Genomic DNA, 25,660 nt, shown 5'->3' on the forward strand with positions numbered 1-25,660 from the left:
AGTTTCAAACTGTCGTGACTATTTGCCATCTTTACGGATGAATATGGCATCAGTAGATCTGAATAAAGTTGCATGGTCTATTTGATATGTTTTTGTAGTCACATCATCAATCTCCGTTTCAGTTCCAGGGTATATGGCACAAACTTTCAGCATCTGTTTCATGGAGGAAAGAAAATCATACGGGTTTGGGAAGGACTTGGAGGCTTGGAAATTGCAAAGTTCATTTTTGGGTGAACTGCCCATTTAACCCTTTCATTCAACACATACATTTATCTGATCATAATGAAATTTCTGCAGCACTGTCACAATGGTACATTGATTCTTTAGCATATTTCTTATCACATAGAAAGCATTCCACATCTGTACTGTAAAAGGAGCTTTGTGCTCTTTAGACTGATTGCTGTCTTTTAAATGTTGCATGAAATGCGTTTCTTCAATGCATTCCACCCTTTAAGTCCCATCAGATTGTGCCTTGAGACCCTAAATAGATTTGACTATTGAGAGTATTCAGAGTATTGACTGACATCCACATGTACTGACCACAAATATCAAGGGTCTCTGGGTTAAAACAAGCCCTGCTAAAAGAAATGCTGCTATTGGTAATACATGCATCACTGTTGGAATGGAAATTGGCTGTCAGACTCAAGAGTGCAGGAGGAATTGTGTGTTAATTGAATGTGTAATCCATTTACTGCTTCAGACTGCAGAAATAAAGGTATTTGGCACAACTCCAGCCGCTCAGAAATATAGATTACATCAGAGACTCTAGGATAAAAGGTTGGAAGAGCTAAACAATCTAAGAGAGAGAGAGAGACGAAGATAGAGATATAGAGAGATGTCAGAGAATTTTAAAGCAAAATTTGCTATGATAAAATCATGATGTAATAAAACTGTGATGTTAAACACCTGTTCGCCATATTACTGTTTATTATTTTTGTTGGATAGATACGGTAAGTTCTTGTTATGCACCATGAGGAGCAATTTACCCAAAAATGAGAGAAAAAATTATGAATGTGGCTTTTAAAAGGACACAGACGTCCCATAACAGCACCATAGTGCATGTGACGTGCTATGTATTAGTCCTTTAAATTACAATTATCAATCTAATAATTATTTATATTTTTGCAAGATTTATTGCTATGGAATGTCAGTGCTGTATGCCTCACGTTTATAAACACCTTGAGAATTATATTTACATATAAAACAGGTTGCATTTGATGTGTTAAGGCTGCCATCTAGTGTCTCTGGAGGAAAGGTTTTCAAAGGCCTCCAGAATCCACTGTGAATGTGAATCGTAGCACTTCAGATAAACAGACGAGCACAAGCCACATAGAGTCAATCAGACAATTGCCAGTCAAAAATAAGAGGGCTCAAAATGATAAAATATAAATGACTGCATTTCATCATTGTCATACCCTGTAGTGTACGCTGCATATCGGGCTTTGCTTCTGTGCGATTTTAGGGTGAAACTGACAGAAGGGTGTATGTACTTTTGATGCAAGTGAATTATTCAGCATGGGCTATATAACATCAGTCTTTGAACCATTTATTGATGCTCACCCTACTGTGTTATGTTCCCATGAGGTCCACAGAAGTAAAAGCAGAGGTCTGCACATAGCTATTGTCACATACACAGATGAGCCATAACATTATGACCACCCCTAGCATAAAGCAATGAGCGCACCTGGCAACCAAACGTTGGCACATGTACAGTTCATAGGGCAGTAGATATACGCTTTCATCGGACGCACATGCGATACATGTCTGGTCCGAACTTCACTTCCAGTTTCAGTTTTTTAATGGTCTGACTAGTTTCTAAACTGAACTCTTGAACAAATACCTTGTCGAAAATAACAAATGTTTTGGCTTCATTGGTAATCTTTGTGTTGTTTATTTTGCTTGTTATATAAATAAACTACGTTAAGTTCTTTATTCTTAGCGGAGTTTACCAGAAGTCACGATGTTGACCATGAAAGCCGTTTGTTTATGTTGTTACTGCTGAAACCATCTATATATACCACCCAGAAAACGTCTTTCAGTCAGAGTGTTTGGTGTCAGAATGGGAAAAGCTGCCAATTGGCCAAAATCATTGTGATTGGGCTGTGGATGATCGCAAGAAAGTGGCCTCATCTGATGACTTAAGATTCCTGGTGCATCACGTTGATGATCGTGCAAAGATACGCAGATTACCAACAGAGGCTATGGCCTCTGGATGAACTACTGAACGAAAACATGACAGATGTTTTAGGCCCAGTTATGACATTTGCACCATTCCTGACAGCTGTCAGGTATCTGAACACAATTGGGGACCAGGTGAACACATTCATGGCAGCTGTGTTCCCTGGCGGTGATGGCCATTACCAACAGGATAATGCACCATGCCACACTTCCAGAATGATCAAGGAGTGGTTCGAGAAACATGATGGTGAATTTCTGAATTTCTGTTAATGTCGTGGCCTCCAAATTCACTTGACATGGACCAAATTGAGCATCAATGGTTAGTAGTGCACTACATAACCACCAAGCTGCAATAAATGGGAACGGAAGGACCTGCTGTTAAAATTATACCCAGGAAACCTATCGCCACCTTGTCGAATCAATCCCTTTCCTCATGGCTACTGTTTTGCATGCTAAAGGAGGCCCTACAGGATATTAGGCAGGGGGTCATAATTTAATGGTGCGCACACACACACACACGCACACACACGCATTTTGATTTCCATGTTTTGTGGGGACATTCCAGAGACGTAATGGTTATTTTACTGCACAAACTGTATATTCTATTCCCTTCCCCAAACCCTAAACCCAACCATCACAGAACTTTCTGCTACCTTAGATTTTCAAGAAACATCACTCTGTTTAATTTATAAGCCTGTTTCCTCATGGGGACCTCAAAATGTCCCCCAAGTCAAAAAAATGCTGGTATTCCTATCTTTGTAGGGACAATTGGTCCCCACAACATGATAATTACCAGGCACACATACACACACTCTTTAGAAAGTTTGATGTAAGTTACTATGTAGATATGCATAAAATTAAAGTAAAGCTTTCAGTCCAGAGACAGATTATTAATGAAACTTAAACAATAGTAATTCAATGCTTAACGTGATGTACATACTGTACTTCAAACTCAAAGTTAGTCAATCATAATATAGATTAAACATCTACAAAAACCGCCTATTAATACTGAGTCCTTAAAATGATAACGTCAAACTGAATTATAATTTGACTTTACATCAGACTTGACTAACATTTTAAGTATGAGTGGGCTTTTAAAAGCAATAAAAATTGTATTTCTACATCAGACCACTGGGTGTCGATGCGGTCTAAAACAGCATCAGTGAACATCTGTGAATTTCAATAGTACAGTATAAGCACAGAGTATAGAAGCACAAGAGGGGAAACTCTCATTCGTTTTTGGCAACAGTCACTAGGTGGCGCTTCAGTAGCGCGGCCGCCATTTTGGAATGAATATTCTCACAGCCAATTCATTCTCAGCGAATCTCACAGCCAAATCAGAAGCGCAATAGTTAGTTTCTTAAATTCAAATTTTGTTCCCTTGCTACACCTACACGAAATGCTGTATTGTCTTTGTGTGCTACTTTACACATTTACTACTATTATAAGTTACCAACTCCACTAGGTATGAAATATATTTTGTACATATTAATCCCCTGGATCCCGCTACAAACATTATAATCTTATAGAACATGATGCATTGCTCTGTCTGTTATCCTATAATTGCCACTTTTGGACAGTGGCTGTGTTTTTTTTTTACTTAATCCATTTCGAGCAATTCAGATGTATATGTGTGTATATGTGTGTGTATATGGAGCCAAAATATTATGTGTGGATGAGTTTATGTCGGTATGTTTGTATGTAAAATTTGCCTATATAAAAGTGGAAGACTTGTCTAAATATCTGAAAATAAGTTGTAAAAACGGATTAATAATCACTGGTCTGATTGTATTCTGTGTTATTATCATTCACTTTGAATTTGATCTTTTAATGTACAAAGTAGTTGATATTGCCATCACTTCTAGTTGACTCCCGAGTCGCTTTCATTCCAAAATGGCGGATTTGTAGGGCTGCTGCTGGGCACTGGCATTGCAATGGAACATTCTATTGAGTTTCCCCTCTTGTGCTTCTATACTCTTTGGTATAAGCTAAAAGGTAAAACATCATCATTTTCTGCACAATTGTAATGGAAAACAAAAATCACTGCAAAAGATTGACATAACTCTTGTTAACCATTGTTGCATTACATTATCAAAGCACCAGCAACTACATAGAGACTTGCACGTTTAAAATAAAGCATTTATAAATGCAGGTGTGAATAATAATAAAGGTGTACTCCTCATAAAAAGAGGATGAACGTTTATGGTTTAATGAATTTGTTACACAGTAAACTTTCAGCTCCACACTGACCCCTCCTCTGAACACTTGCAATAATATCACATACTCAGGTCTCACACCCTAACCAGCCACAAAGGAACAATTAAATGAGAAAGAGACAGACGATATCTAGAACGTCTGAAAAAAACATTTAAAGACTGCAAAATGCAAATATTTGATCTGGAATTAGAAAAGTGTGTGAAGTCATCTCTTCAGAGCAGGACATCCACAAATAAGCCCAAATTTCTTTCACACTCTATTGAGGAAATACTAAGGAAATCACCAAACATCCCAACGGACGGAACCGAACAGAGAACCGTGCATGAAATATCTGGATCTACACAAACAAAACTCAAGACAGAAGCTCCTAAAATCACCAAGTATGCAGGTATACTAGAGTATGATGATAAATTTTGAACTGTTAGTGCAAGATTTTTTAAATAATAAAGTAAGAAATTCTGCTCACTGTAAAAATACATTTAAATTGTTAAGTGTAATCAACTTTAATTTATAAGTAATTTAAACTTCTTGACAAGGGATGAGTCACTGTAACTTTTAAAATAAAGTTGAATATGTTAGGCTAATTTAACTTCATTTTATAAGTTACATCAACTCACTAGTCAAGATAAAAAATGAAAGTTAATATTAAAATTAATATAAAATATTTGTATTAAAAAGTGCAACTTTTTTACAGTTTGCTAACATTAATCCCTTTAATTGTTCTAAATCTAAAGCCTTAAACACATTCACCCTCTGAGATCCAATACAAACGCACTTCAACTTTCTCTTGATCTTTTATGCTTAGAAACAGACTGTTAAGTAACTGTTAAGTAAAGTATTTTGCCTTACATGTAAATAAGGTAAATATATTTTTCACTGCACAGTTTATCGGTCCAAACACAGAAGACTTCGCACCACATTCACTAATGCCCAGCTGGAGGAACTAGAAAGAGTTTTTCAGGAGACACATTATCCTGATGCTCATACAAGAGATCAGCTCGCCTCTCAAACTCAACTCTCTGAAGGCAGAGTACAGGTACAGTATAACCTACTGCTTTTGTCATAACATAAAATAATTCATCTACAGTGCAAAGATATTTAAAATATATTTGTATTCATTTAAAGTGTGCTTTTAAATGAAAAATACAACATGGGATATCTATTTAACTTTACCCCTTATTCTCTTTTAGAAGACAGATGTGTAACTTTTAAAATGTATACTTTATGTATAAATAAGAATAATGAGAATAATGCTATTTCTGTTTTAAAATGCACTGTTCCTCTAGAGGAACACCTAGGTTTACTTTAATATTTTGGAAGTAAATGTTCATTGAATCATGACAAACTACATATCTGTAAAATACAGATATTATAAAATAAATTATGTAGGGAGGGTAAGCGATTCATTTATGATAAGTGAGCCTCAAAACATTGATAATCCTGCTAAATGTCACTGTCGCACCAGCGGGATGCCTACAGTTATTTCTGTGTTATGCAGATGAATTCTTATAAAATCATGACAAACTATCATCATTTTGGGAAATAACTGACATAGTGCGAGTCATTTTCTAAAAGGTCACGGGCCCACAAACGTGGCACACACTGTCTTTACATAAAACTAATACCCTATTCTAAACCTAAAAATCCTTGACAAACTATATATCATTGGAAAGCTCTAAGTGTGTTGTTTTCAAATTTCATCACCATTTTGGGGAAAAAATGACATGGTGAGAGTCAATTTCTAAAATGTCACGGGCCCACATGTAGGCCCAATTTGTTTGTACAAATGTATACCCCTACTATAAAACCCCAAAAATCTTGATAAACTATAAATCACTGGAAAGCTCCCAGAATGTTGTTTTTATTTTCAAGGTTATCTGATGATATAGTAATAATGTAGTGACAGGTTTTTTGTTACTTGACCCCAACCCCAAAGGAATGCATATTTATTTGTTTATATTTGTAACACTATATCTTATTATAAATCTTTAAAAATGTTGACAAACTATATATCATTGGAAAGCTCTATGAAATGTAGTATTCATATTTCCAATCTTTTAGCATTAATAATAATGCAGTGACAGTTATTTAGTAATTTGTTACAAGAGCAAGCAGCAAACCGTTAAAACCTAGTGGGTGTTGTTGGAAAAACCACTAAAAGTGTGACACAAACCTCTTTTTTGTTTGTGATTTTAACATGAAATTTGGATAATTCAGATACTTATGGCTTCATTTTTACATTATTCATTTTGTGAAATATTTACATTTTTATAATTGTATGTATAAAATTAATGTTATTGGATTATGTTTAATTATTAAAATACATTTATTCTGTTTAATATTTTCACCTCCTGAAACGTCCGTGAAAAACCTTAAATTCTCTTCTTTAAAATAGGACAAGATTGGCTTTTAGACCAAAAAAATGCCAGGGTTATATAAATTTGAAGGTGCACATCAACTTTTCACCCCTCCCCCACACACTCAAAAGGGGTGGGTGACAGTGAAGTGGTTTTAAGATTTTCTTTTTTTAGGGAGGTTACATTTGTGAAACATTTCTTTAATTCAAATGTATCAAGTCTCAGATTATTTCATAAAAATAAGCCATGATTAGCGGAGACATAACATAGACACACTCTTTTTCCAATAATCAAAATTTATATTTAAGCATGTATAATGGAAAGTGTAAATTTTAGGTGGTATTACTAGACACCTTTTCTACATTTCAGTCTCTGCGTTTGAGTTCAACTGTTGTTTATATGTTTAGATTTGGTTCCAGAACAGAAGGGCAAAGTGGAGACGCAGTGAGACTAAAGGTGAAAACAGACCTTCAACAGCGCTGACAGATTTAAATCACATTCACCATCTCTTACCTCCTCTCCTTTATGTTCCAGTAAGTTCCTTCAAGTCTCTCATAACCTTTCCATACTTCTCCAAGATCCCTGAATAGATGATCAAATTAACTTTACTGATGAACTAAAAGCACAGTGAAGACAACAAAAAAATAACATCAAATTTCGGCAGTCTAATATAGGCTATTTATTTTGGCTAACAATGAGACAGGAAGAAGTTAATGTTGCTGTGCCTGCAGTAACTAACCAGATTGGGGAAACAATACATAGTTTAGTTTTTTAAAAAAAACACTCAACCCCACCTGCCTTTAATCAACAAATGAACCATAAAGCTATGAACTCCTAATTAATTTTACATTAAAGCAGGAGAAAGATTTTAAATTTTAAAATAAAAACAAAGCAACTATGGACTCCTAATGTAATTTTGTTATGTATATTTCTATATATTATGAATCATTTTGTATATTAAATATAAATTATAATCTGCCATCTGATTGGTGCTTTGTATTTTCAGTTCTTGAGTTTTCACCAGAAGCTTCCCATGCCGGGTTTAATCTGTCAACCTGCTGGATCAACAGAGCGTGCCATCCCAGATCAGCGGTCTTACTATTGAACTCATAGGTTTCATTGGTCACAGTCAACCTAACAGATATACTGCACATGTTCTGCTGCAGATTTCTTAATCTAAACATTGACAAATCATGTCTCATTAATATCAGTTGTTTTCAGTGATATTTAAGAGCCTTTTAATATTTGTGTATATATGCATCTTGTACATAAGCATTGCCTTATTTTTTTTAAATGATGATTTTACAAAATCATACGTGAAGCCATAAACGTGTGGCATGTTGTAAATTAATTTCCTTATCTCGTCACAATAAACACCTGACAACAGCAGCTAGTAAATATTGTAATTTGTGACATGGATCCTAGAAATGATGACATGATGGTTAATAGAGAAACATATTGGAAAGGAATGTTTCTAGGATAATAACACATTGCTAAAGTTAAGGGTCTGTGTGAACTATCAACACCACATATCTATAAACCAATTTACATACAGTGGGGTAAAACGGTAGATTACTGAGCTGCATGTTACTGTGTATGTGGATGTATTAAACACATTCAGTTTTTAAATAATAATTTTATGCAGTTGCTGTATATTACACAGCTTTAGGGTGTTATCTCTGCCCTCCAAATGATAAACTAAATCCGAATGGATATGCTGCCGTATATAAATTTTGTTGTTGAAATTCCCAATTATCTCTGAATTGGTTTATTGGCTCTTAAACCATAAAGTTTGGCCTTATCTTAATTTGACTGAGTTCACCTGCTGGTCAGGACGGGTCGAGGGTGCGAACACGGGTGAATCCACGTTGAAACCTGAGGGAAAACAGACGTCAGATAAAGTCTGAGGAAAAGTTAAACCCTTTATCCCATGTTATCTTAGTACAAGGCTGATTCATCCATACTCACTTGAGAGTACGTGGTACTAATTTCATATGAAACTTTGATTTGACAGACTATAAATTACGTGTAAAATAGTTCATAGAAAATGTCACTCATATGGGAGTCTGATTACAATGATGACGCGATCACAATAAATACACAGCGCTCTGTGTTATTGAGTTAAGTTTGTTCTCTCTTTATTTTTGACACAAAAATATTAATAAAATGTTCTTACCAGCCGTGATGTAAAAAAATAATGCTTTTTACAAGATTCTGGCGTGAGAAACCGCCCTGCTTCTCTGACTGACTTCTATTCAATTGCCTGTCAATTATTTTGCGCGCCCGTGCTTTCAGACAACGGATTGGTTAACATGCTTATGCTGGGCGGGGTTTTGGAGAGGAGGCGCGTTGTTGAAGTAATCAAAATGGCGGATTTATATGTGGTGTGATTACGGCGTATAATATAAGCACATTTTGTGCGTTTAACTCTCTTTTTACCTCTGAAACGCTTTGTTGAGCCCATTTGAGTCAGATACATCACCTAACGCTTAGCCTAAACCTAAAGACACATTTTTGGTGGGTTCTAGTTTGTCCAGTAATGCGACGTCTAAACACTCCCAGACGTGATTACCGGTAACGTTATCTTAAACTAGGCCTTAGTTTAATTAGGAAATGTAACTAGTTTTAACAAACATGCATTAATTAAAACATTACTTGTGTGCATTTTGAGGCAAAACAAAGGGCACGGATGTATTTTAAGATGTCAGTGCAAGTTGTTTTCAGTTTGGACAGCTCTTACATTTATTTTAGTCTAGGACTAATCCCTGTCCGGGAAACCGTCCGACAACCCTTTACACATGCGTATGCTTTTACAGCGGTGACCTTACCTTGACACCCAATGCTCAACTTTTCACCTTAGTGCTTATCTGTTTTTACAGCCTTTAAGCAGTAATCGTAATATCTTTGTCTTATCAGAGCACCTTCTGACTACAACAGAAAAAAAAAATTAATAGGCCGATAGATTGTGAGTGGTAAATCAATTTTTGGCGAATTTATATGACTAATATACAGATGTTTAATCGCGGGTATTTCTGTAAAACAACACACACGAGAGTGACAGTGATGCAAGTTCATATTTGCGAGTGTGTATAAACATAAATGTGTGTATACATTTAGTAGAAATTTTTCCATTTTAAATCCAGGATTTTTGTAGAATCCTGCCATCTTGTGGTATTTTAAGAGAAATAACTTTTCAACGAGAAAACAGAATACCTTTGTCATATATTGTTTACAATGTAAATGTAATTAAAGTAAAACAATTCTTCTTCAAAGCAGATAACCTATCAAATCGATCATTGCTATGCTGTTTCATGCTCTAATTGTATGATTTGATTTGACCAGTGACATATTTCTACAACAAACATTTTACTTATTTAATATAACATGACAATGTCTGTGGAAAAATATCAATCATTACAATGACAAACTTTCAAGTAATTATTTAAAATGAGGTCCCCCAGTATTTCAAGTGTTTCCATTCTGTTGGCGCTGGTTGGCCAACGTAGATGCAGGCTATGAATATTAATTAGGTCACGTCACGTGACTGGGCGATCCCGGAAGGTTACCAGGCAACGTCAGCGCTACGGAATTCATATTCATAAGCTCAGGCCTCGCAAAAGGATGCTGCAGGATGTGCTGACGTCACAGACAGGCGGATAGTCGGAGTGACTCGGTCCACTTTTCTCCATCCTAGAGATGGCGTCCCAATACCCATGATTAAGCAAAAAAAGAAGAGAAAGAAAGGATGCGAGGCCCTCGATTTCACCTTCTTTTCAGGACCGCGATGTTAATTCTGAATTCGCAATGAGTTTGGATGTGTATTGGCTTTTATTTAGATGTTAATATGTCTGGATTATTGACTTTCTATTGGCGCTTGTGATAAGGTGTCGGTGCCTTCCCTTCATCCATCCATTCATCAATCCATCTAATCATCCAGCGCGGAGACGCCGAAAGGAAGGTGGAGGGGCCGGGCCGATGGCTGCTGGAGGAGGTGCGGGAGGATGCGGGGAGTCGGTGGAACATTACAAGGGGGAGGTGGAGCGGCTGACCCGGGAACTTGCGGAGGCGAACAGGGAGAAAGTCCGGGCGGCGGAATGCGGGCTGGTGGTGCTGGAAGAGAACCAGACATTGAAGCAGCAGTATGCGGAGCTGGAGGCCGAGCAGGAGACCCTGAGACAGGAGCTGGAGCAATTGCAAGAGGTACAGACGACTTTATTACCCGTATCCTGTATTATGTGTCTTTAACGAGCTATAGGTCCTTTTCAGATGTTATGATTATGTCTTTATTTTATGATATATGAGGATATAGTTATTAAGTCAATAAGTTGAAACACGTGAAATATGCATAATATAAAAAAATATAACAGAACAAAGGAGTAAGTCGAACTAAATAGAACATTTAGTCTATTAGAAATATGTCAAGAACAGAACAAATACAGTAATTTAAGACTTGAGTAGAAAGATACACAAATTGCATATCTACTAGCCTATATGTTGAAAAGAAATACTACAACAGACACATCCACACACACACCTTTATAAGTAGCTATACCTTTATGTATACATTTAAAAGTCAACCCAAATTCTCCTTTTCCCTTTTTTTCCTTGTGTATAGTATGTCTTTGTATACATTGCATACATTCATTCATCTGTTTTATGTTTATATAAAAAATGGTTAAAATAAAATAATAAAAAAGTCAACCCAAATAAGTTTGATGTCTAAGATGAATCACTTATTGTTTTCCTCACAGCATGTTGCTTTGAAAAATTGTGTCTGCTAAATGTAAATGTAATGTAAATATTGATAAACTAATAATGAAAAGTATATTTTATTAGGAAGCATACACAAATAGATGTTAGGATCTTAAGGTGGATCTGCTATTCTGCAGTTGAAGTGTAGTGAAGTGTATACCAGGTAAAATGCAGTAGTCAGTGCAGCGGATGATAACTGTAGGTCTGTTTGCTATCTCATGTTGTATTAAGGATTTGTGTCAGTCAGTTTGTTCATTTATCAATGAATTATAAATGTTGTTTGTCCCCATGTATCATTACATGAGATTATCATTACATTTTTAGTTTCGTTCTTATAATGAGCAGTATTTTATTATTTGTTTGATTTAGTTACCCTTTTAAATTTGATATGTATGCTTTTTGTGTATGCTTTTATAAACTTTTCCATAAAAAATCGTTTAATGTATTCAAGAACCTTTAGTAATTACAAAAATCTTTTTTTTTCATGTTCTCGGAAGTGAGTGGCTGGCTTAATTTTACGGATGTGAAGTGATGTAATGTTTCTCCAGTCTGAGATTATTCATAGCCTCATTACTGGGGCTCACATACTCTTGTGAACAGCAGAGGGCTTAACTGCATGTTAGTGCAGGTTGATGGGTAACAACAAACATGGTCACAGATAATAAGGTTGACAGAGACACTTTCACAGGGTTCACATTTGCACTCTAGACTAGGAGGGGATCGCCTCACAGTGACATGTTTGGTTTAGTTTTTAAGAATCATATGAAATTTAAAGGAACAGTTTACCCAAAAATTACAATTCTGTAATTTTGTCAAAATGAAAATCTCACTCCCTGTTTGACTTTATTCATTTTCTATGGAAAGTAAAATGTGAATAAAAAAGCTTTTGACTGAGACGTAAGTAATTATTTGCTGCCTTGGAGAAGTTATTTTGGGCTTTGGTCCTCTAGTGAGTAAATGATAACATAATTTTTTGTTTTTAAGTGAGCTATTCTAAGATCGACACTCTTAAAATAAAGGTGCTTTACGATGCCATGTAAGAACCATTTTAGCCCAATGGTTCCATAATGAACCTTTAATACCTGAAGGGCCTTTCTGTTTTACAAAAGATTGTTTGTAGTGCAAAAAGGTTATTTCGTTTTTAAATTATTTTTCTGATTAAATGGTTCTTGGAAGAACCAAGCATTGTTCTTGCATGACATCACTGTAGCACCTTTATTTTTAAGAGTGTCTATTTTCTCTTGCAATAAAGATGGATTGCTGAAAACGATAGAAAATTAGAACTGTAAAGACTTCAATCCAGCCCGATGTACTGATTTATTGTCTTTATTTGGCGTGATTCAGTTCTCCATTAAATGTCAATCAGCTGTATTGATCAGCTGACTAACAGATCAGAGATCTGCACTGGTCACACCAATCTGGCATTAAGTGATATTTTTCAGTGTCATTCAGTGGTTTTTGTTTTAGGACTAAAAAATAACAATTATAGCACTGCACATGTAACAGACAGTTGTGTTTATTAGTTTTATATGATGTTAGTTTTTACTGATCCTAAATGTTTCCGCATGTCAGTGTATTTATATGAGCTCTTAATCATCGGGGCTGGAATTTCCCTGTACATTCCCATTCAAATTTACATCTGATGAATCAGAAATTATGATTTTCATGTGACTGATTTGTGATTTGGGACTCCGTGTGGTTTTTGTGAAGCTTTTAAATAATAAATTCTTATAGAAAATATCAGGTTATTGAATAATGCTGATTTAATTTCTCGTAATATATTTTATATTTTATTGGTAATTATATATTTTGTATTCTTATGAAATAGTAATGGAAATGTGAGCTATATCAAATGATGAAAGCATCTGCTAATGTATTATTCATAATGTCTATTTCTGACATTCAACACCCCCATTGGCTCCAGAAATCTGTTACTTACAACAACATAACTACTAGAAAAATGCTTTTGTATGCAAATTAAACATTTGTTATTAAAAACAAAACAAAAAAAATATTTATGTACATGGTGAATCACCATAACAAGAGAATGGCAGAGGGGTGTACTGCGTAAAACATGTTTCCCAGGGTCTTAGTGTTGCCATGGCAAAGCCACCAACCCATGAGCACATAACTGTCCAAGAGTCTCCATTAACCTTTTCAGGAATCTCAATACAAGCAGTCGTAAATTGTGCTGTTGATCCACTACTGAATGTTTCATAGTTCACACCGAGTTCATTCTCAACTGGTTTATTGTTATTTACCTGGAATCCACTGATGAACATTCTGAATAACCATCTTAGTCGCGCCTTTTCATTATGTCATATTTGTTAATGACTTTTTTAGTAGGGCTGGGTATAAGAATATTGATTTTGATGTAAACGAATCAATATAAATTCAGGAAATCTTTCGATCATGCGATGGATCTCCTTGTTTTGATTCTCCATCTTTTTAATTTAAACGCATTTTAATGCATTTATTGATAAGGCCAATATCACATGTTTCAATTGCTATAAATAAGATGTTTGACTATGTCAAAATTTTGACCTATGTTTGCAAAGTTTCTGTTGCATACTCTCAGTTTTGAATTGCTGACCAGTAGATCTGACACGAACTGGGCTTTGACCTGTTAATTCATCTCTGTCTAGGGCACATGTGGCTCATGTACATCAGCACAGCAGTAAAGATGAAAAATGCATTGATGTGCATTTGCTGCAGCGGATTGAAGCTAAAAGCATCTGCTGCAGGTCATGCCCTCGTGTCATATGCAGCAATTCGACATATACAGATCGCTGTGTGTTGGCAGGTTTGTTACCCTGTGGACAAATACCTTTAGGGGCCACTGTTAATGCAAGGTTGTGTTTACGTCTATAATGTGTTATAATCATAACATATATCATTATAAATGGTTTCATCCTGAGGTGGAGTCAGTGATGGATCTGCCCACACAGTTCACACTGAGCTCCTGACATTCTGTGTCTGAGGTTGGAGATACGTTTGCTCCTAGTTATGAATTATGAATCGGACAGAACCAGCCTCTTAGGAGAGGGATGTGAAAGTCAAGGTGGAAAATACACAAAGCGAAACATTTGCTACTGTAATTCATGTGTAGAGAGTGATGTCATAGTTTAGCCTTTGTTAAGATACTAAAGCACACAGACACTTTGAGGGAGGTAACACATTTAATTGGCTTGGTCTGAGTCGGATACACATGGGGTATATATGAAATTAGCATTGAAATTGCTTTTATTTTAAAGTCTATTGTATTATCAGCATATAACATTAAATAAAAGTGTCCAGATATTTTGCTTATACTTATTTAATTTTATATCAGAAGTTCACCTGCCCATTCACTCTTAATAAGTAACGGTAAACGACCTTGGCTTGCTGTCTTTGAAGAGAGCTTGAACCCGAGGCACAGTTGTAGCCCCAAGTTCAACCCCCCTCCCCAGTAATAGAACTGTAGGGAGGATAAAGAGCAATGAAGGGGGAGATTGGGGAGGAGGAAGGATAGATTGTAACAGAAGATAAATTCAAACCTGGTATTCACAAAGGACACAAGCTTTTACACTGAAAGAGAGGTTCAGGGGTGTGATGTATTACAGGCCTATTTCTGGTATACTGCCCCCTTAGTCCTTTATTATTTTTATATATAATCTCATATAGATGACATTTTATGTAGGGCACATCTACCAGCTAATATCCCTCATAACAGTATCATACAAATGGCCAAACAAAACGCTATGCAGCTTTTAAAGAGACATCTACTGTAGCTTATCTTGTTTTAGTAACTCACTAGACCATCTGATTTGATCCTTGTACACAGAAACAGTCTGACTTTGAACAAAAAAAAAGTGCTTTGGAGCTCTGCAGCATGAAACATCACATACAGGTTCGTTGTGGCCCACGGGCCTTTGTATTGATCCATGTGGACTCTCTTCAGAAAATGAGGCTGCTCGCCTTACGGCCTCTCACATGAGCTGCTGTACAGTGCCAACAGAAATCTTGTGATGGCATTTGCTTTAAAAATGATCTGTTCACAACATTACTGATGTATGTGCTGTGCTGGACAATCAAATGATAGCCTTCCTGGAGACCATAATTTAAAGGTGCCAAATAACGCATTGAAATAATGTTAAATTGTTATTTGATATTTACATAGAAGGTGTGTAAGTGCAAAAATTATTCAGAAATGTTTTTAAATCTCAATTATATGTCCTAGGATTTGTCCTTTGAATGAAATTATCTATTTGTGCCCTATTTGGAAGGGTCGTGAATAATAATGTTGAGCTCTGCTCTGCTCTCAGGCTCATGCCAGTAGCTCACATTAATAAACAGACCTTATATGTTTGAGCCTGTATCAGATGAAAATACTGATTTTGAGTATAATTGTTTGGAGACTGTTAATGGACGTATATCTGTTTTTTTTTTTTCAGTATGGACCTGCAAAACGTAACTGTAAAGCAATAGTGGAACTTCAGCCTAAGCGCTAGCATATAGCCAGGGCCAGACTGACTTTTTTTGCTTTTTCTGTGGAAATTTTATGGAAAAATTTGCAGAATTCTGCAGAATGATTTTAAATGTTAAAAGAATTTAAGCTGTGAATATTACAAAATTTTATTGAAAATAATTTGTTTTTTTAAGACTTACACAGAAAATGACAACTTTGTTTTAAGCATTTTAACTTTTCAATTAATTAAATGTGGTGGCGTACATCTCGACTGTGACATCACAGTCGGTGTTATGTTAAAGGATAATTCCGGTATTTAACACTCTGAGTCTCATTTCTTTTTTTTTTTTTTTTGATGAACTACAGTGATGGACACTAAAATTTTGACAATGGGTCGTGTCTTGAGTTTTTGACTCGTTTAGAAGCGTCTCTTGACTGCTTCAGAATGGAAGTCAATGACCATGCACAAACATGTCATTAAAACAACACTTAACGTTCATTTTCAAAACTGTGCTACTTACCGAGTGGTTTGTGGTGTTCGTTGATGATTAAAAACAAATATATTGGCGCAATGTATGATTTCAATCCGTGTTATTTGCTATAGTGGAACTTTTTTTCAGATACCTCACAACCACGTATATACTTCCGCTCTATATTTGAGTCTGAAGCGTTAGCACACTCCTGACCACTTGATGGCGACAACCACTTTGCCATACAAGTACGCTCTGTGTTTAGCGTATAGACAGTCACAATTGAGCCTATTGTCAAAATTTCAGTGTCCATAGTTCATCCAAAACAAACCAGAAATGAGACTCAAAGTGTTAAATACAGGAATTATCCTTTAAGATGGGCCTGTTTTTCTTTTGCGTGCACAAGGTTTACAAAAAAATGAGGAAACAATACGCATTTGAAGCTCACGATATGTAATTGGCTGCGTCCGAAAACTCTCAATTGCTGCCTTCTGCGGCAGCTTTCCAAGCCAGGAAGGCATCACGTGTAAAAAAAATTATATTTTCACTTTCTACAACTTTTAATTGCATTTCTAGTGAGAAATGAGTATTGTAGTTTTCAAATATGTGATTAGTTATCACAAAGGCGCTCTCTGTTTAGATTTCAAACACGCTGCCTTTGAAGTGTGTCCGAAAGTGTTTCTCTTAGCTGCCTTCATGCCTCCGAAGTCATTGCCTCATGAAGTTTTCAGACACAGCCATTATCATCTACAGAGCTCATATTATTCATCTGTGTTTAGGTAAATACAGTTTTTTATTCTATGGCACCTTTAAGTCATTATTGATTCATTGTACATTTTTATATAGTGCAAGATAACCAATGGCTTTTCAAAGGCAGTGAATAATTACTTACATCTCAGTCTCAGCGTTTTTATTTACATTTTACCTTGAACTAAAAATGTAAGTCAAACTGAGGGCATAAGATCATCATTTCGAAAGAATTTTCATTTTTCTTTCAACTGTTTCTTTCAAACTAAACCAAATCACTGTGAGGCAATCCACTCCTAGTGCAGATTTTTTTCATGTTTAATGACATGATAATATTCAAGGGCATATGGATTAGGAACCATGTTAAAATATTTGCATTTCTGCCATTCTTGTGTGTCTATTGTTGTGTAGAGTGGATAAAGCAAATGTCCAGTGTTGTGTAGTGTGTCTGCTGTTGTGTAGAGTAGATGAAGCAACTGTCCAGTGTTGTGTAAAGTGTGTCTGGTGTTGTGTGGAGTGTGTAAAGTACATGTCTAAAGGGGAAACATAAGCTTCCCTGTGGGAGTGTGATGTATCTGTGGGGTACAGGAGCATTATGAGTGTCTGTCTGAACAGAGAGACAGACAGAGGGAGGGGATGCAGTGAGACACGGAGAGAGTCTCTTGAATACTGATTACAGTCTATGAGGTTGTCCTTGTGTCTGTACGTTTGACCGTCCCTTGAGTGTAAATAAAAACGTTAAAGATCAGTCAAAAGAGCTCAGGTTACACAACCTAGATGTTTATATATGATGAAAAACTCAAATATAAGCATCTTAAATGAGTGATCCCCAACAAACACACAAACTTAATTAAATTTATTGCAAGTCGCATCTGCCAGATATTTAAACGTAAGTGCAAATTTGAATTTGAATTAACTTAGACTACTTATTTCATATATTTTAAGTAGTTATTATTACACTGCAACAGCTGACTCATTCCCTCAGTGATATCACTGGTTATAATGTAGTGCAATAACATTTGAAACACAATTAACATCCTTTACAAAGATTCTCTTTTAAATTTTAACCCAGAGTAAATGTGTGTTGATTAAGAATTTATCTGATGACATTTATGTATTATGCATTTATTACTCACTTAAATAAAGATATCTGTTTTACTGGTCAAAGAAATGCTCTTGTTAACTCTTTCCACACCAGCGTTTTTAACAAAAGTTTCCAGCCAGCACCCACATTTTTTTATGATTTACACAAAAGTTCCAGAAAATGTTAAATATGTAAACATACAATATATAAAATTAAAGCAGTTGTTCTCAACTGGGGGCCGGGGCCGCGAGATGGTGCCAGGGGGGGCCCAGTTTTATGACATTTTATAAAATACATTGATTTATCATGAATTCTGTGTAATAAAACCTCAAAAATAAGGCTAACCAACAGCACTACTTTGTATAATTTAATAAGTTTTGTTTAATTAAAATGTTATATTTTAGAACAACTTTGTCATAAATTTGGGGGGGGTGCAAATGAATCCACTGTACTCAAGGGGGGCCGCCCGCTGAAAAAGTTTGAGAACTACTGAATTAAAGAACAGACCTCCTGCTTTAAAAAAAAATTTCATCCTACCTTCATTTGTTCTCTTTTTTTCACCTCTCATGGGTAGGTTTCTTCAAAAATAATTTTATGGATTGCCATAAAAACTTGTCATTGGCAGGGAAGTGGCAGGGAAAGAGTTAAGAGCCAAAACTGTTCTCAAATCAGACTTTGCTTTTCACCCCATACTGTCAGAAAAAATTTACAAAGTTGTTCCTTTTTCTATCACTGGGGTGGTACCCTAAAAGGTACCTTTTTGTACCATTATGGGTATAAAACACATTGAAATGTTGTACCTTATGGGGTACAATATTATACCCTAAGGACCAATTGTGTACCTTAAGGAACAATTTTGTACCAATTAAATTTTAGGGGTAAAACAGTTAACTGTACCTTTAAAGGTTCAAAATAGATCCTTTAGAAACAGTAATGTACCCCAAAAGGTACAACATAGTATTATGTTTATATACCTGTAAAGGTACAAACAGTACCTTAGGGTACCACCCCAGCAACAAAAAAGGTACAGTTTTGTACCTTTTTTTTTTTGACAGTGCAGTTTGAATTACAACATACGGACATCTTCATACACCATCTCATATGGACTGAAACATTCTCATGATTTTGTAATGTGGTGCTGCAGCTGTCGGTCCATTTAGATCTCAATATCTCATGATAACAAGTGTACAGTAAACACCTGTGATCGATGATGTGAATCACATCAGCAGCAGTACTTGGCACACCGTATTGCTGATTGTGTATTGGATGTACTAAATATAGTATCAAAAACCACCAAAGGCCTCTGTAATGCTGAGATGTGCAACTTCAGCATAGTGTACATTTTCTCTCGTGTCACAGTCACACAATACGAGTCTTCCCATAAATCATCTACTCTCTTTTTAAAGGACCATGCTTTAATACTACGTTTCTGAACATGCACATTGGTAAAATTATTGTATTTTTTGAAATACACAAATACCATGGCATTAATTTCGGTACGATAACAAATTGTAAAAAAAAACCTATGAAATGATACCACAGGAAACACAGTAGACCAACACAGTGGGACAATTCATTGCTCCCTGTAATGCTCCCTGGATTCAAACCCATGATCTTTTGTGCTGCTAACACAATACTCTACCATCAATGGAAAACTCCAGTGCTACTAGCGCATGGGTACTAACGGGTTAATCAGTCTCAGTCTTGGATAACACTCGCTCTCTTACGAGTGAGCAATACCATTTCACTTCATCTTTGAAAGCAGCACACTGTGAAATTGAGGGAGAAAGGTGTGTTTTTCCACAGTAATGGAGAAAATTCAGCTGATAAAGAGATACTACAGATATTCCACCTACTTTTATGGTCTTCAATGTCATTATCTTATGATGTACTGCTCCATAAGTCAGTGATTTTCATCTCTCAACTTTCATACCTGAAGTGTTAAGCTCATATACACCTTCCAATTGATTTTTCACACTATGAGATTCGGCTCTCCTCCTCCACTGAGCGCTGTATTGATTATCTTTGTGTCTTATTCGAAATCACTATCACTTCTTATCCCAGTCACACATGCCAGATTACGGCTAATATTCTCAGAATCTCACCTTACGTTATGAGGTCACTGAATTGGTGTCATCTTCAATGTACTGATTTGATTTTTGGAACACTTTATGATGTAACTTTGATCCATTTTGCATGTCCATTTTCATAGTATAAGCATGCAATGTTTGTGCTTTTTGTTTGTCTAAATTTACATTTATGCATTTGGTGGACGCTTTTATCTGAAGCGACTTATTACAACATATTCCCCTGCTGAAAAAACAGCATCAAACCAACATGGACCATCATGGGAATTATGCTGGTTTGATGCTGGTTTAGCTGGTGGTCACCAGCATACCAGCACCAAAACACAACATATGGTGCTGGTCTTGCTGGTATGACCAGCATGGGATGCTGGTGCTAATGCTGGTTTGGTGCTAGTTTAGCTGGTGCTTATGCTGGTTTAGCTGGTGTTCACTAGCAAACCAGCACCAAAACACAACATATGCTGGTATGCTGGTTTTTTCAGCAGGGTCTATCTATATGTGTGTTCTAGGAATCAAACCCACTGCCTTTTGCAATGCTCTACACACTGAGCTACAGGACCACAATATTAAATCTCAAACTGTATTTTGGTACACACTTCGGGTAAACATATCCATAAAAGGCTATTCACTTTGAAATATGTTTCTCTGTCAACAAATCTCATCTCAATGCACATACTTATGCGTGGTATGAGAATAAGGCTGCAGCCAAAGTCTTCCTGACCTGATGTTTTGCTGAAAGGCTTTACTCTCTCTTTCTCTCTTTCTCTCTCTTCACAAGGCCTTCAGCCAGGCGTACACCACCCAAAAGAAGGTGGCTGAAGATGGCGAGAACAATGAAGAGACGTTGTTGCAGGAGTCGGCCACTAAAGAGGCGTACTACATGGGCCGCCTTCTGGAGCAACAGGCCGTGTTGAAGAGCAGCCAATCGCAGGCATCCTGTACGAAGGCTGAGAACGAGAGGCTTACAGATATCTTACAGGAGCTCAGAGAGGTCTGAATTTGTACTTGAACTGCCTACAAAAGCCATACATTTCATTATTTTCATAGCTCTGAAAAGCTTGGATGATGAAATCAGAGGTATGAAAGGCTTTGATGAGTTTGGCTTTTAAATTGTTGGTTGTTCTTTCTCTGTTTCTGTCTCTCAGAGGAATGAGATGTTAGAGCTGCAGAGGAGCCGCATGAGAGAGGAGATCAGAGAGTATAAATTCAGAGAGGGCAGAATGCTGCAGGACTACACTGAACTAGAAGAGGAGAACATTTCTTTACAGAAACTGGTGTCCACACTTAAACAGAACCAGGTACAGGCACACCCAATTCATCTGAAAGCGTTTTCTGTATTTACATTGAATGCAGTTCAAAACTCTTTTTTTCAGTTTTCTAATGAAAGAAATAATTATGTTTGGCACAGCTATATTTTTGTCTACAAAAGTAATGTCAAACATTTATGGCACTATTTTAATGATCTAAGCACATTGTCTAAAGTGCACATTCTAAATGGGCTAAAACTAAGCAGAGGAAGAAGACCCCCAGTTTAAGAATAATGTTAAAAAAATGTGTTGTTGAAAAATTTTTTTTATTAAAACCTTTAATGAACAAACTCCATCGCACACCTGTAGTGAATGGGTAGGAAAAAAGACCAACAATTAGGTCGTATCAGAAAAGAATATGTGAATAAACATTTTTTTTAAATTGCAAGTATATGATAGTGTGCGGGAGTTTTTTTCTTTTTTTATTAAAACCTTTAACCCTTGTGCCTTGTTCCAATTCACTACCCTTTCGTGTTGTTAGCGGCCAAAAAAGGCCACTAAATTAAACGGCTGTAAAAATGTATCAGATTAATATTTTTTTCAAATTTTTTTGCATAAATCTGTTAATCAACCTCAGAACTGATCAAAACTACCAAATGTTTCCAAAAATTTCATGATTTTAACTCTTTAATTGCCAAGCTCATAAGTGATGCCACTGATTTGAGAAAAAAAAAAAACACAAAATCACTGATTTTCAATATAAAAATTGATTGTGGACTGAATTTTTTTTCACCCTTTTCACAGTCTTGGGCATGCCAAAAATTGGTAAAAACATTGGCTTTGATGCATTTTTAGTTTTTGTGCAGCATCAGATTAAATTTTTTTCTCCCTCATTTATTGTTTGTGGCCATTTTTTCCCCATTGACTTCCATTATAACAACATTTTTTGATTGCAGAGCCATGACACCTTATTACCATGCATTTTTGATTCTTTGTGGTTTTAGTTTTTGCAAAGAGGTAAAATTTGTCATTTTTACTGTTGATCACCATGTGGCACAATTAACCCTTTAGTAGCCTGTGCAAAAAAAGAGCTTGAATTCTGGATTGTACATTGAGTTATATGGACTATAACAGCATATTAGAGAGAGAGAGAGAGAGAGAGAGAGAGAGAGTGTGTGTGTGTGTGCGTGCGTGCGTGCGTGCATGCGTGCGTGCTTGCATGTGTGTGCGTCTGTGTGGAAAAATCTGTAAAAAATCTTCTCTTCATCAGATTTATTAACAACATTTATTATGAACCAAAATGCAAAAACAACTTCAAATAAACTGAACAATGAAGCAAGAGTAGAGGATGGATGGAGAACTAAACAATCAAACAAATTTTTTGGTGTGTATATGTGTACGTGTGTGTGTTCAGTCTTTTTAGCAGGACTTGCAGCATATTACTTGGTGCTCTCTGCAAGTGTGTCTACCACAACGGATACAAATGCTGACTGTTCTTTTTTTGGTTCTGTACACCACTTGCATGTTCCCCTCTTCACTCCTGAGCTGCTGGTGCCTGCTGGTGTCTGTGGATTTGTGTCTAGAGGGACAGCTACAGGAGACTAAATCCCTCTCACCAGTGCAGCACTAACTGGTGCGCGAGGGAGGTGCTCTCTCCTCAATACTAACACTAACCCTACACACACACACACACACACACACACACACACTCGTACACACACACTCGTACACACACAATGGTTTTATAGTCCATATAACTCAATGTACAGACCAGAATTTATGCTCTGTTTTTTTGCACAGGCTACTAAAGGGTTAATGGTGCCACATGGTGATCAACAGTAAAAATGACAAATTTTACCTCTTTGCAAAAGGAAAAGGCACAAAGAATCAAGAATGCATGGTAATAAGGTGTCATGGCTCAGCAATCAAAAAATGTTGTTATAATGGAAGTCAATGGGGAAAAAATGGCCACAAACAATAAATGAGGGAGAAAAAAATTTAATCTGATGCTGCACAAAAACTAAAAATGCATCAAAGCCAATGTTTTTACCAATCTTTGGCATGCCCAAGACTGTAAAAAAGGTAAAAGAAAATCCAGTCCACAGTCAAGTTTTATATTGAAAATCTGTCATTTTGTGTGTTTTTTTTCCCCAAATCAGTGACACTACTTATAAACTTGGCAATGAAAGAGTTAAAATCATGGATTTTTTGCAAACATTTGGTAGTTTTGATCAGTACTGAGGTTGATTAACAGATTTATGCAAAAAAAATGTGAAAAAAATTTCATCCGATAAATTTTTACAGCAGTTTAATTTAGTGGCCTTTTTTGGCCGCTAACAACACGTAAGGGTAGTAAATTTGCCCACGGTATATTGTTAAGTTTTTGAAAAATTTCAAAGCATTTTCTTAAAATATGTGTAAATATAAGATTTGTCACCAAAAATCATTCCATTTGCTGAAACACAGAGAAAGTTGTGGCCAAATTAAGACAAAAAAATTGCAAAAATGGCCAAAAATGGCCCCAACAACACATAAGGGTTAAAATGCATTTTTCTTTCAGTCATAGAAGTACAAATAGCAGGCTTTTGATTGCTGTAAATGTATTGATATCCTACATAATCACTGTCTCATAAAATAATTTGCAAATATGCAAGAAAAGATTTGTACTCTAAAAATACAAACAAGAGATAAAGAATTTACAAACGTGCAGAGAGCAGAAGCGTTTCAGCACTCGGACAGCGCCAATTTTTAAAAAGCATTACTTAAAACTTTTCTCATCTCACCATATCCACAGGTACAGAGTCATCATATACAATAAATCCGTAGACTAAGCATGTTTAAAGCAAAGCATTTATTTACTTACCAGGCTACAGGTGAAGCAGCTCTTTACGTATTCTAACATCTCATAATCGGTCCTCAAGAGGCTCAATAATAATATTTTACATTTCAATCCTTTAAATTTCATATTTAAAAGCGTTTTTGTGCTGCTGCGCATTCATGTATGTGATAAGCAAACCTGTGTTGTCGTCCTGTTTATAGGCGCATATTACTAATGCGCTCATTAAATAACAAAAAACATATTGCCCCATTGACGTTAGACTTTAGACCAGGTTTTTGTTGGTCAATGGCGTAGTCTATTTAAGTTGCCTCAAAATAGCAACGCGCCAACAATGCGCGTGAACACACCTCGTTTTTAGACCAGGGCTGGGTTTCCCGATAACGATTAAACTTTGCACTTAAGAGCGCTTTCTACGAGCTATTTAATGAACATTCGTTGTTCATTTACGTGCGTTTCCCAAAGATGCACGTGAAACGATCGCTCGCAGCTGGGTTTTAAGTGCTACTTACGAGTCACTTTCTGTTTGTCAAGTGCTGAAATGTCACCAATAGAATGACTCGAATTTGTAGCAGAAACTTGTTTAGGCTAATGATCTTTAGCCTTTGTGCAGTAATATTTTTATAATATTTTTAATTTCATTGTTCAATGACCTTTTAAATGTTTTAAAATTGTTCATAATGAAATATTCTTTTCCGTATTTAGTTAGGACTCGTCCCACTGAAAAATGCCTCCTGCATTTCATCTTATAGTTTAGAATTATTATTATTATTTGTAATATGTTATATTTATTATTAGGGATTATTGCATTGTACCGTAAATATTTATTTGGTTTCTTTAATCAGATGCCATACCCTTCAAAACATTTTTTTACTGTAGCCTAGAGGAATTATAGCAGCAATTGGTAGGAACCATTTATCAATTTGCTAGTACCAACTTTTACCAAAATTGTACCAAATATGTTTTCCTTCTTTATTAATATATGTTTAGTCAATTAAATTAGATTTCTCATTTTAATTTTAAATATATTATATTAAAGTAATTTAAACAAATAAACAAAGAAAACCCCAATAAATAAATATAGCCTACATTTAAAACATTACATTATCGTTATTGCAGGAGTGCAATTTGCTGGTTGTCCTGCAGGTGACCTTGTAACACTGCTGTCTTACGATGCACTTATGAATGAACGATTACTCCAGAGCACTCGTAGATCTACAATGATTTTCAAGTGCTAC

At 36.0% G+C, this 25,660-nt stretch overlaps 1 protein-coding gene across 2 annotated transcripts in view; it reads left to right on the forward strand.

Annotated features, from left to right (window-relative positions):
* Positions 1–10,344: 10,344 nt before the first annotated feature.
* LOC135758758 (protein bicaudal D homolog 1-like) overlaps positions 10,345–25,660 on the forward strand; it is a 51,693-nt gene continuing 36,377 nt past the window's right edge. Inside the window, exons 1-3 of one of the 2 annotated variants that reach the window (XM_065273400.2) lie at positions 10,345–10,952; positions 21,118–21,330; positions 21,485–21,637. In XM_065273400.2, the coding sequence (XP_065129472.1) occupies positions 10,728–10,952; positions 21,118–21,330; positions 21,485–21,637 (591 nt within the window). In that variant the 5' untranslated portion in view covers positions 10,345–10,727. The remainder of the gene's footprint in view (positions 10,953–21,117; positions 21,331–21,484; positions 21,638–25,660) is intronic. The other variant, XM_065273401.2, reaches the window with a different exon arrangement.

This window comes from Paramisgurnus dabryanus, chromosome 1, assembly GCF_030506205.2.
Source record: "Paramisgurnus dabryanus chromosome 1, PD_genome_1.1, whole genome shotgun sequence".
In the NCBI taxonomy this organism is placed as follows: domain Eukaryota; kingdom Metazoa; phylum Chordata; class Actinopteri; order Cypriniformes; family Cobitidae; genus Paramisgurnus; species Paramisgurnus dabryanus.